General features: G+C 39.2%; 1 protein-coding gene and 1 pseudogene across 1 annotated transcript in view; both read right to left on the bottom strand.

Moving 5' to 3' along the window:
• The window catches only part of LOC146689203 (ephrin-A2-like), a 56,821-nt gene extending 49,886 nt beyond the window's left edge, over nucleotides 1–6,935 (bottom strand). The window contains exon 1 of the mRNA XM_085436358.1: nucleotides 5,921–6,935. Within this exon, the coding sequence (XP_085292484.1) occupies nucleotides 5,921–6,081 (161 nt within the window). The 5' untranslated portion in view covers nucleotides 6,082–6,935. The remainder of the gene's footprint in view (nucleotides 1–5,920) is intronic.
• A 2,192-nt stretch (nucleotides 6,936–9,127) lies between these two features.
• LOC146689202 (uncharacterized) lies at nucleotides 9,128–9,985 on the bottom strand (annotated as a pseudogene).
• Nucleotides 9,986–13,643: the final 3,658 nt, after the last annotated feature.

The following is a 13,643-nucleotide window of genomic DNA, read 5'->3' as shown; positions in this document are numbered from 1 at the left end:
CTGAACAAAACCTCCCCTTTCTCCTCCACCAGGCAGAGAGAAGGACTAACAGGCAACAACCTAACATGAAAAAATATATGAGGGAGTATTCATGTGAATTAAGGAAAGAAGAACCTTGGTGCTCAGATAATCTATGCCTTTTTTTACTCTAATTGAGCACTGAAAGTGCTTTCCACTAAGGGTGGGCGGTATAAACGGTATAGGCTAGAAACGATATAAATTTGGCCAACGGTAGAGATTTTCACTATACCGCTCTACCGCGATAGCGCATGTTGATGGCGTCATCAAGCTGCGCCTGTTTTGGTCAAAGTTTGGTCCGTTTATAGCATCCTGCCATGCAATTGCATTTGTCCCTAACCACCAGAAACCCTCACGTTAACTTTTATCACGTGGAAAAAAGTTAGCATTCATCCTTCAGCTTCACTGTGCTAATGTTATGCTAATGTAGCTGTTTTGCTAGCAATCACGTAGCACAACATTATATACCAGCTAGTCCGACTTCAGTAATCCTACAAAAGTCACCGCTGTTTAGTTTTCTGTCTTCATTTATGTTATTTTTTCAGAAATTTCTCAGTCAGAACATGCTATATCATGTTTAGGTGGAAACTAGCGAGCTAACTTCCTGTTAACTTCTAACTGCGTTGAATTTAATAAATTCTGTTTTCATGGATGCCTGGATGTTAAACTTAATTGTTACACCTGGTAAAGCAGCAACGCTGATTATTTTATTAAAGATGAAAGAATTAAGACAGTTTTTCACTCTCAGTGATGCTGCAGTGTTCGTTTGACTTTGGGACCTGAAGAAGACAGTGTTTAGGACCCAGATTACTTATTACGTTTACTACATAAAATTGGTTCGAGGTCAGAAAGCACAACCAGAATTCATACATAAGGCACACTGTCGATTTTTGAGAAAATTATAAGATTTTAAGTGTGCCTTATATTGTGTAAAGTACGTTATACAGAAGAAAATATATCGCAAATATATCGTTACCGCACATGCTTCAAATTATACCGTGATATGGATTTTAGGCCATATCGCCTATTCACATCAGTATGAGGAGAGAGTGTGGTTACAGAAAACTGCAGCAAATCTACACAAAAGGATTCAGTGAGCTGAGAACACAACAGACCAAAAATTACAACTATTAAGTCAGGTTGAACTAGCATCTAAAGTTTCATAGCAGTTATATTCTATGTTTAACAAGAGGAGCTTGTCTCTCGTCTTATCCAGCAACAACGTTAATGGATTAATCTTTAGATTATTCATTTTTCCTCTTTTAACATATCTTAATTTATAATACTGATTGTACTAAACACCTCATATTAATAATAATTGCCTTTATTTATAATATTTTTATAATAATAAACATAGGCAGCATTTGTGTTATTGATGAGCTTTGGGGATCCTGGTGACTGCACCTCATCAGCTGAATACTGTTGTTGAAAAAGCGTGTACTGATACATTTTTACATTTGTTAAAGAAATGTTTAAAGACCAACATTGCCAATAAGTTACTGCAGCTCAAGTTAATGGTTCAGTATTTTAGTGCTTCTACAGCAATCGAGGTAACTAGCATGATTGACAATGACATTATTTTTGGAGCTTATGATCCTTCACAGGTCAGACTTTCAGAAGTACCCCTCATGTCATATAGACACTATTTAAACACAAGTAGTTGGCCACAGTTCTTGTTCTCTCTCCACATGAAACTATACGACAGTCACCTCTCTGTAACTGAGGTAGAACAGGTCATCTACTACCAGGAAGGTTGGTGGTTCGATCCCTGCATGCCAAATATCCTTGGAAAAGATACTAACTCCAAGTTGCTTTATGCATCTGTAGTTACTATAGCTCTTCACATCATCCTTGTTCTCAAACTCTATAGCAGTACATTCGTCAGGGATCCTCTCAATCTCCTGGACTGTCTTAATCTAGTTAAAAAGCCAACTGCCCTCTTTCCTAGAGCTCTTCACATCACAGGTATGTCATCTGGACCAACTGTCTTTCCACTTCTCTTCATAGCTTCCCTCACTTACTAATTCCATTGTGAGTGTATGGTTGTAATTATGCAAACTGTATCATGATGCCATTTAAAGCAGGTTCTTTATTCTTAAATTTGTTATGTAGCCTGTAAAGGTTGCACAGTGTACAGGTTTATTCAAGAAGGTCACATATGTGGTTTTTTTTTTGTTTTTTTGTTTTTTTTGTGTTTGATCTGAGCCCCCCCTGTCAGAGTTGGTCGCCCATTCACTCCACATGCTCCATTTCTGATTCTGAACTTAGGCCTCTGTCACACAGGCATAGAGGCCAATTGGCGACTGCCTGGCAACTGTTGCTTGCCAAAGAAAAATGAACATTCCCTTGGCTGGTTGTGAGTGGTTAAAAAAAAAATAGTCGCTTGGTCAGCTAGAGGACATATCTTCATGATAATACATGAAATGACTCGAGATTCCTCAGTGTTACTGGAGGCCAAAGTAATCTCACTTAAAGTCAGTATCTAGTTAGATACCTAGTTAGATACCATGTTTAAGGCCCAAGTACAATATTCTGTTTTTTCTGATTTTAGAAGCAGGGAATTTGAGGTCATCCAGGTCTTAAGGTAGATAATAAATGTGACGTCGTCAGACTGCATGCCACCAACTGACTAATCAGTAGCGTCACTCGATGAGTCATGAGAGCTGAAGTGAAAGGACATTTTTGAAACCCGGCATTGAGGGAAATGGCTACAAAAAGCCCACAGTTGTCCCCAAGTCTGACAAAAAGTCACAGACTGAGCAGCAGGTATGTCGTCGCCTCGACGTCCACTTTTGTTTTAGCGTTCGTGTTGCATACTAATTACACCACGGGACGTTCGGCAAGTGTTATTTGATGAAAAAATTTTACTTATCAGTTGACAAAAAAGCATTTGATTATTTCGATCAGTTTTTAGCCAGTAAAGACTGAATATTGCAGTATTCCAGCCTCTCAGATGACACAATTTCCTGTTTTTCTTTGTTCTCCTGTCTTTGTGTCATGTAATTGTAAACTGAATATTTGTGATTTTGGAATTGTGAATGGATGAAAAGACATCAACAAGGTTGCACTGGACATTTATTGTTTTGATGTTTAATTTACAAAAAATTGAAAGAAAAACCAAAACGGAGATTAATAACGTGAACTGTTAATAAATTACTAGTACAAATGTTAGCACACATGTTCCTCTGATTACCTTAGCAAATGAATGTCAGATTTTCTGGAAGGACAGAAAATATGACTTAATCTTCTAAAAAACTAAAAGTTTGATAACGAATGATATTTGGAGATGAAAACACTTCGTTATCAATAACCAAAAGAGCCAAGAGAGGAAATGCTGAGGAATATTTTCTTATTTTTTCCTATAAAATTGTGGAAATTTCTCAAACATTTTCAGATTCTTGCCCCCCAAGATGTGGAACTTTTGGGGATGTCTTTTCAAAAAAACTGAACAAAAGCCTTGATGTCATTCTTGGCTCAGCAAAGCTGCGATTCCCCAAAACATGCCAGAATATGAACTCTGGCAAAATTTCAATCACATCTGGAACATGTGGGAAAAGTGCACATATTTGTACATGTAATAAATTCCCTTCTACAAAGAAAGAAGTGAAGGCGTTTTGTTCTGTAATTTTCCATCGTCACTGAAATCTTTCTCTGCAGTGTGAACACGCCATATTGTCATTGGCCAACCTTGTCTCCTAGATGTCATGTTTACTGTTACACCTCAACTGTTTAAGTGATATTTAGATCAAAGTTAAATTCACAGAACTGTACACTTTGAGACCTTTCAAATTAAAGGAATCACTTAAAATATTTTGGTATTCAAGTGAAAGCATAAATTATAATAAACTGGCCAAACTGGAATATTACTCCTCAATTATTAGAGGAATATTATAAGGACACTAAAGCGCAGATCATGCACTTGGAAACCTGAGATATGGTCCTCCAGATGCAAACAGCATGTGCATATGGAAACATGTTATGAGGCTGGAATCTAAGAGCTTTTCCTGCTACAGGCTCTCTTTGAGAACTGAAATGTGAGACATGTTTCCTCTTCAATAACATTTCTGTTCAGCATCTCTTAAACTCTTCATTTTTTAATTTACAAAAGTAAAATCTGAACATTTTTCTTTCTCTTACACCTCAAAATGAAAATAAATCCCTAAAATATTACAATGATTTGCGAACACTGCACGTTGCTATTGCTTTGTTCAGATACCATTTAGCCAATCAGAAGACAGAATGGACAGTCATCAATGCTCTGCTGCCAGGCACATAATACACCTAAGTCTTGAAAATGTTACTGAAAAACAACTTGAGAAATTATTCCACAGTTAGTCAAATCAGGGTCAGTTTTACCACTCTGGACATTTAACACATTCATTTAGGATGTCTGTTTCTTTTCTTTGTCTGTATTTTGTGGTAACTGCAGTTATTTCTAACATTAAGGTTATGTGACCTTTCTCAGAGAAAGACATTTCACTGTCTGCAACTTTCATTTTAAGTTATTCAGTCCATATATTTTTTTCAAAACTTTAAATTATATAACAAATTTACTTTCCCCAAACGTAATTTTTGTACAACCATCAGTGAAAAGCACATTAAGATTTGAGTTCACATGTAATTTCGTGTGTGAAAGCAAAAACATCAAAGGAGATGAAAATAGAAACTGTGATTATTTAGACTTGTATTTAGATCAAAATTGTTTTTGACACAGGCAGACTTTTATAATACCCCTATCATTACTCACATCTTTAAAACAAAATTGTGACCAAAATTTCAGTTTTTTGATTATCGTGTTTACTGTAATCCAATATTTGGATTACAAGGTGTCAACTTTAACTTGTCAACCACAAAGCTGCAGTGGATTCTCTTGTTTCTCTTGTCTTGTTTTTCATTGAGGAATGACTGATTGAAAAAAAAAAAGTTATACTGACAACAATTATCATGAATCATGTTGTTAATAAATGTCAGAAAATGTTTAAAGCATTTCATATGTTCAGATATTTTGTCCAACCAACTGCTGAAAAGCGAAAGAGATCTAAGGAGGTCTGTATAATCCTGCAGAAGAAAAGATCACATCTAACAAAACAGCTGCTGATTACACAGCAGAACACAGAACACATCTTGTTATTGCAGAGTCAAATGGTTTGATTCCTCTGTAAACTAAATATTGAAAAAACCAAAACAAAGAAATTTAGAGACCCCTTGAACCGAGAATAGCTTTCACTGGCATTTTATTTTATTACGTTTTTTTCTTTGAGGTTGCTGACATTGCGGCAACAAAATTTATATTAAGCTCCATGGACAGTCGTTAGAAATTACATGTGCACATTCTACAAAATTCCTTTAGTTTATCAGCTCAGCCTTCACTCTCGGCATACACGAATTATTTGATATATATTTTATGTAGCTCATTTGGCATTGTGCTCTCTGTCAGAAGACTAGGAGAATGGATGTTGGATGACGGTAGTATGGATGTTGAAAGCGCACCTGCGGTTTATTTATTAAAAATCTTGATCTACTGAACAGTGTCATTTGTTTGAGACAAATTTTACGATTCTAACCGTTTTGCTCCCTTTTGACAAACGTTTCTGTTACAGCCCCAGAAAGTTTTCAGATGCGGATAATGGACTCACTTTCTGGCTGTGTGACCTCGGACAGTTCAACATGCAGCCCTGCCATGCTGCTGCTACTCGCTTTCATTAACAAAGCTAACATTTGTTAGCTTTGTTAACATAAGCGTTTTGTTTTGTTTGCTTTTTACAAACTATGTCCACCGACTGCGCAAAGGATCATTATAATATTGAGTCCCATTTATTTCCCCTCCTTTAATGATGATTTCTGGCACTTCCCGTGTTCTACTCAATACCCACTCTGTGTAAAAGCCCAGTCTGGGTCTTACCTAGGGTTGGAGCTGTTCCAGTAGACCGCGTACCGGTCGGAGTTCATGCGATCAGTGGTAACGGCGGAACAGATTTGGAGTAGCAGACCGAGCAACATCAGCGGCGGCCGCCCCGAGCGCTCCATGTGCAGCGGCGCTGCACGCTGCGCCCAAGCGAACATCCGCGTCTCTTCTTTGAGCTCTGAGCGCACTGAGACCCGCAGAGAGAATTCCCCGAACCAGGGTTTTCAAGGAAAAGCAAAGAGAATTTGTGCACTTTATATCCACGTAAGATCAATACTCAATATTCACTGGCTGCATATTCCCGCTCTCAAAGCTTTAACTGAATTTATTTCCAAGAAAACAAACTGATAATAATCCATTTCATATTGATATGCGACGACATCAACTGCCTCTTGTTTGAGGAAGAAAAAAAAATGTCCACGGCTAAAGCTTGACCGCAAAAGCCGTTAAACTGTCCCAAATTCGGGTCCAATGGGACAAACTGTCCCAAAGTTTCATTTTCACTCAAACAGAACCAAATGAGCATCACACCAGGGCAGCGTCCACACAGCCAATCAGTCCATATACGTCTTGCTCTCCAGCTTTCTGCCTGGAACTCAGTCCCACTTTATTGCGCAGTGCACAAGTCTGGAGAGTCTGCTCACTCCCCGGAGTTCTCATTAAGGATTCATGCCTTTTTTGCGTCTTTTATGTAATGCTGAATACTTTTACAGTCTGCTGCTGTCTAACAAACTTTGAAATATGACAGAGGAGCTGCTCATCCACTTTTCCCTTTGCAAAGACCTCACTAGTTTTCTAGGTTTGTTTGGAGCTGCTTTAAGTTAAAGACCTCGCCGTCAATCCGCAGTAGAACTGGACCCGCTCTTTCTCGTCAAAGAAAACTTTTCGAGGTAAGCGCTCTTCTTTCGCTCTCTCCACAGTGAGCCGTGTCGAACGGTTTGGACCAGACACAAAAAGAACAAAGCAGCGAAAATTTAGACGAACCAGCAGGAGGAGCGTTCGGTTTGGTTACCGGGGCTCAACTACTAACTGTTATTCGGAATGACTCCCAGAGGGCGGAGCTTCTGCTTCACAGCGTTCTCCTACTCACAGCTCACTCTTTCATTGGTTCGGTCATAAAATGCTGCATTGATATCTGAGACAGTGTTTGAACATGATGCTCTAAAAAACTATTAACGATAAAAATCTGATGTATGTCCAAAGTCAGTGGCATTTGTTTTCTGTCACTGCTTAAAAACATGCATACATTGTGGACATGTGCCCTAGCTCACCTGTGAATGGCTCAAGCGATGGCAAGGCTTGCTCTGGAGGGTCAGAAGATCCAGGCCAAGTGAATATTGTCGCTGCTCTTCAGTGCATGCCCATGCTCACCTGCCTGTCCACCCACCACCAGCCGCCTCATGGATTCAAGGTTTTCTGGCATCCTCCCCCTTCCCCACTAGCTTGGATCTCAAGTAAAGGTGTTCTCTTGATAATCCTCTGGATAATATTACCTAACTCATCTCCTGGATTCTCTGCCCAGTCTAATCTCCTCTCACAGATCTCTCCTGGTCTCTCGTTACCATCCTCCGCTCCTCATGTGTGTCTCTCTCCATTTTAATTGGATTCAGTTGAGCTCAGCCTTGTGTTTAAGTAAAATTAGTTTCTATGTTTGCTTTTCTTTAAAGTGAGTAGAGCTCACCTAAGTTAATTCATGTTCAAGTTCTCGAAGTGAATGAAGAATCTCAAGCTGCACTCCACTGCTCTCTGTCCTGCCTGTGTCTGGCACTTGAGTCCTACACATGTTGTTTGCTAAAACTTGACTATATAATCTATCCACCATGTCAGCAGACCTGGTCGGAACAGCACTGGATAAGCAGGGGTGCCTTTTAAGAGAACACACAGCTGCCCTGCAATTCGTTGGAGCCCAAGATGTGCTCATGACTCAGAGGCTCGACTGTTTTTGCTCAGGTAGTTGAATCGATTAAGTCAAAATTATCCACTGTCCTCTCCTGCCGAGCTCAGAGGGGTGGTGCCGGCTGCCCTGACTTTTATGGGGGCTGCTTTCTGTGATACTGTGTCCCCTATGTTGAAAGCATTTTCAGGAGAGGACTGTTGTTGCGGAGGGTTTCTGCTTTGACATGGAGAGAAGCTTATTTACTGTCTCAGCCAATTCCTGTGTGTTCCTACGAATTGAATGAATATGAATGAATGAATATGAATGAATATTCTTTATTGTCATTGTCACAAGTACAATGAAATTGAAAGATGTCTCCGGTCAGTGCAACATCACGAAAGATAAATACTTAAAAACTATAATAGATATGATATAAAAGATAGAAATACATATAAAATACAGTATTCTCATACAGTAAATACACCCAAGCAATCCAGGCCTAAGGCCCCATACAGACACTCAACATACGACCTAGTTGATATATCACTCAAACAATCAATCACTCAGTCAATTTGTTAGCACATCCAACAAAACATGTCTGAAAGCATTCCAACATCAAGGGCACAAATGACAACAGGGGCAATGAAAGTCATCTACTTTTAGTAGCATTGAGACATGATATTGCAATTGGGTAGAAACTGTGTTTGAGTCTGTTAGTCCTTGTGTATGTTGTTCTATACCGTTTACCTGAAGGCAGCAGTTCGAACATGGAGTGTCCAGGGTGTGAGGTGTCCTTTATGATGTTATGGGCTCTTTTGAGGCAGTGGGAACTGTGTAGGTCTTTCAGTTTGAGGAGAGGGCAGCCGATTGTCCTTTGGGCAGCGTTGATTACTCCCTGGAGTGCTTTCCTCTGAGCCACTGTGCAGCTAGCGTACCATATGCCTATGCAGTACGTTAGTATGCTTTCGATGGAGGCTCTGTAGAAAGACACCAGCAGTCTCTGTGTGATGTTGTTCTTCCTAAGCACTCTCAGAAAGTACAGTCTCTGTTGTGTCTTTTTCAGTAGCTCAGAGGTATTCACACTCCAGGATAAGTTTCCCTCTATGCTGACTCCCAAGAAGCGGAAGTCTGCCACCCTCTCCACATAGTCGTCGCTGATGATTAGTGGTTGGATTTCTGTCTTGTGTCTTCTGTAGTCAATTATGAGTTCTTTGGTCTTTTTCGTGTTTAGGAGAAGGTTGTTATCCTTGCACCATGAAGACAGCCGCTCCACCTCATCTCTGTAGGCAGACTCATCTCCCCCAGATATGAGCCCCACCACAGTAGTGTCATCTGCGAACTTTACAATGGTGTTGCTCTGGTGGGCGGGGGTGCAGTCGTGTGTATAAAGCGAGTTTAGTCCACTCCTTAAATTGTTTATTAAGGAGCTTAAGGGGACTTTTGTTGCTGAACATGCCTGTTCTTTCCCCTTCCTCATAAACTTTTGCTTTAGCTCTTGTAGCATTCAATTTTTTAACCTCTTCCAAGCGTTCGATCTCTCTGCACTGCGTTTCCATTGCTTGCTGCCTTTCCAAGTTTTCATGTTCCAGTTTTTGTAGTTCAGCTGCTTCCCTTTCTTGCTCCTCCATGACTGCTAATATTTCTTGAAATGCAGCTACTTCAACCTCTGCTTCCATCGCTTGTTTGTGAGTATGACTGACCTGAACCACTTTTAGACCTTCGCGATTTTGACCTTGCTTTAATACTTTCAGATCCTAAGCACAGCCCAGCATCGGGCCTTTGGCTGTTTTTCAGCTCTTTTAACAATGAATGAGGAAAGTGATGTACATGCATCTATTTTGTGCCTTGCGTCTGCAGCAGGGGTTCGTATTTGGTGTATTTGTTCATAAATGGTTTGTACATCTTCGCAGGTGACATTTGCGTTGTTAATCAGCTCATTCAGTTCATTCTCTGAAACTTCTTTTCTTAATATTACTTTGCTTCATATCTCCGTTTTCCAAAAACAACTGCATATATGTATTGGAGATTTTCAAGTTTCTTCTCTTGAAGCTTTTTACCCTTTTCAGTTTGTAAAAGCGAAAGAGTAACTAACGGTCTGCCGTTTTATAAGTTGCTCAGCATCATTTTCTTCTGCTTCAGTCAGTAGGTGGAACAGCACAGTGCTCTTCATGATCATTGTCAACCATCTTGTTAGTCTAGTTAAATGTCAGTCAATGCATTATGTTTAAATTTCAAAATACTTCTTTAAATTTGTAACTTATTATATGTATCTCAAGTATTACTTTGGGATTACTGTTACTGTATACTTTAGCTGTAATGAGCTTCACTCTTAATACAGATGTACTTTAACTTAAAGAACTTTGTAAACTTCACATATAGTTTGACCTTAAGCAAACACACAAAACTCTTTCCTAAACTACAAAGCATCACTTTGAAACACTGTAGAAATTAAGTAACCTTTGACAAATGTGTTATAGAAACTTATTGTGGATCTTTAAACTTGAATTTAACCACTCTTATTCTACTTTAAACACTACCGTTTGTTAATTTTCACATTAATCCAGTTACCCAGCGTTGCTGCTGCTGTGCTTGGCTGTTTGTGAACAGTGAGCTTGTGTGATGGCGCCCTCTTGCGTCTCACCGCTGTACTGCCACTCACTGCTGCAGCTTCTACCAGCAGCTTCTCACCAGTGCGGGCTAGGGCGAGTTTTTACTGTATCTCCAAAATGACAACACAGCACTGCTTCTTCAAGAAAGGCGCTTTGCTTTTTTAATTAATTTTTTTTAACACTGTGAAAACTACAAACATAAAACGCAAATGCTTTAGGCACTTCAGTCATTTAAAAGTAACCTCCCGCTTTGGAGATCCTAGAGGAATAACCTTATAGTCTTGTGCATTTGAAATTAACGTATAAAATAATTAGAACACCATAGATTATAAATTTGGACAATATTACAAGACAATTATAACAAATCCCTTGTACAGCTAGTGGATGAACTAGACTGTTGCAGATGTCTCGCTGAAATCCTTTCCGTGTTTTTCAAACACAGGCCTCACAGTCTCTTAAAATTCACACCAATGTCATCAGTTAATGTGTTGTCAAATTTGTCTACTTATGTGGTGTGAATCCCAAAAACATTCATGCCAATGGTAATGCATCTACCCGTGTCATTGTAGTGTAGTGGCATACGTATTTTGGCATTTTGTCTTTTCAGGGTTTGGTTTTCTTACAATGGCCTGAGATGCCGGATGATATACTGCCCCAAATCGGTCTGTTATGCCTAGTGCTCTCTCAACTTTGATAGATGCTTATTATTGAAATGTGATGCATTACCTGTTGATTCTTGGCGCTCCATATCTGGCTATTGATTCATTCCTCAGCCACTTTATTACAGTCTTTGCATCTTCTTTCTCGCAGGGAATTGCTTCCACTCATTCGGTAAATCTGTCCACCATTACCAGTAGATATTGGTATCCCTTTGTTCTGTGTTCTCATGTCAGTAAAATCAGTGGCAATGTCCTTGAATGGGGCATCTGGGACCAAAAATCTTCCCATGGAACACCTGTTTCGAGTTGTGGTCATTACAGGTGACACACTCAGCTTCGTGGTTACTCACAATGTGCTACCACAACTCCTCCATATTTCTTTGAGTTAGCTTTTTATTGACACGCACTTGCTTGATTAAAAGCTGGCAGAGTTTTGCTGGTGCCACTATTCTTCCATCAAGACCTCCATTTTTTTCTGCCTGGTCAGCTGCTTTGTTTCCTTTAGCCACACATGCTGAGTTTCATTGGTGTCTCTTGCATTTCATGACAGCCACCGTCTTTGGAAGAAGGACTGCTTGGGTCAGTTCTTCCAGTTGTTCCTTGGCAAGTGGCTAGTTTTTGTCATGTTTCTTTATTCTCCCATGAATTATTCTTCATATTGATGTAGACATGCAGGCATGGTGTTTTAAACAAAACCTCACCACTTATTTATCTGCATATTGGACACGCAGCTGGATCAGTTAAGTATGTTTTTAGAGAGACTATGTAAATGTAAAAACTTAAAGTTTAACCATGCGTCTTGGTTTGGCTGTATCTGTTTTTTACTATGTCATTTACCATGAACAGTTGTTGACTGCAAAATCTATGCCTGCCTGTAATTTCTTATGTGTGTTTTTTTTAAACACTGTTCTTAAGCATGTTGACATGTTTGCATTACTTGAGATGAAAAAATACAGAGTAATTTGCCTCTCTACTTGCATTTGCACATACACATCTGTGCATGTACACGATAATGCACAAATAGTAACTGATGTCAAAGCAGTGAAAGCAGAGACAGGGGCAACTTCTAACACACCGGGGTCTTTTCAGTCTCTTGTTAAAGAGGACAGGTTTATTTATAATGGGCATATGCTAGTAGACATAAAAAGCAGCCACCCTCTCACCTTGCCTTTGTTCCAGCCTTCAACAGGAAACACACCCACAAAAATGATAGAGCAGCAAGTTCAATAGCTGTTGGTCTAGCTGACTTCAAGAGACAATCACAAGATGGCAGTAATGTAAAATATCAATGTCAGTCGGCACTATGGGATTGATGTCTTTCTTTAGAATTCTCCGGGAAGGCACTTGCTTGTGGTCAGGGAATGAGTATCTCCTGCTTAATTCTCATATCTGATCCTATTGAGGACAATGATTTAGAAAATAGATTTAAAGAGCAATTTGCAGGTTGACAACCTCAGTGAATAAATGAGTAGAAAAATGAAGGAATATGTAAATTTACCAATCAAAAATTCAGTCAGTTTTCTGCTGAAAAATCAAACACTGTCTGATTCCAGCTTGCCAGTCCAGTGTACTACTGGTGCACCAAATGAATCCAGTGACGTCGCATTTTGTACTGGCACAAGATGGTGCTATACACGCACTAAAAACTTTCACTTAATATATGTAGGGTTTATTTTCACTCCCTCAACTCCCTTGTTCATTTCAGCATTCAGAACCAAAGTGAAAATCTTTTTCATTTCTACATTTGTTTTAAAAATATGAATGACGTTTTGACCTGAACTAAAGATCCCACTCAAGCTTATTGACAGCTGGCTTTTAAAAATACAGAAATTAAAGTCATTAGCAATGTCCTACCAGATTATAAAAAACTCATACTCGTAATAAGAGAGGAGAAGACAAAGAAACTGGAGAGCACCAACAACCAGTTAAGCTTGGTACGGAGTGGCAACCCTCCGTCCTCCATGACAATGTCCCACAGGAGTCAAGACACAGCAAACCTCAGACTCAGCCATATACACTACACACAGACACACTCTTGTGTATATATGTATGTAATCATATATGTATTTATACAGTAGACATGGAGCTGAAAAGAATAACATGCATAAAGATTTTTGCACATACATTTAAAAATATATATAGTTGTACAGATAAGACTTAATATTCATTTCCCATATTATTTCATCATTATCCTCCTAGGACCTGGCGACATCACCTTTTGGGTTAATTAGACCAAAATACTAAATCTTGCTCTACAAGGGCCTGATATCCACTTACGAGGACATTATACTGCAACTGTTCTATCACAATTTTAAATGAATATCCTCACAGGTGGCTCTCATTTTTCTTAGAAACAAAAATTAGGTAAAAAAAAAATCTGGTAATTCTTTGTTTTTACATTCATCAGGTCCCAATCAGCCCAAATATCAAAGAGAAATTAAGTATGCATGCCGTGGAAGAGTTCGGGTCTTAGGAGGTTAAACCAGGGCACTATCATACACTGGGGGACTTCCATTGATGACACATACATGCTGGTTAAGCATGATTCCGCTGCACCCAGACAGTGTTGATATTTT

This window comes from Copadichromis virginalis, linkage group LG17, assembly GCF_057382275.1.
Source record: "Copadichromis virginalis isolate Kocher_CV1m ecotype Utaka linkage group LG17, C_Virginalis_male_GT1.1, whole genome shotgun sequence".
In the NCBI taxonomy this organism is placed as follows: Eukaryota; Metazoa; Chordata; class Actinopteri; order Cichliformes; family Cichlidae; genus Copadichromis; species Copadichromis virginalis.
The sequence above is the reverse complement of the archived record's forward strand: the minus strand, read 5'-3'. Positions and strand labels throughout refer to the sequence as shown.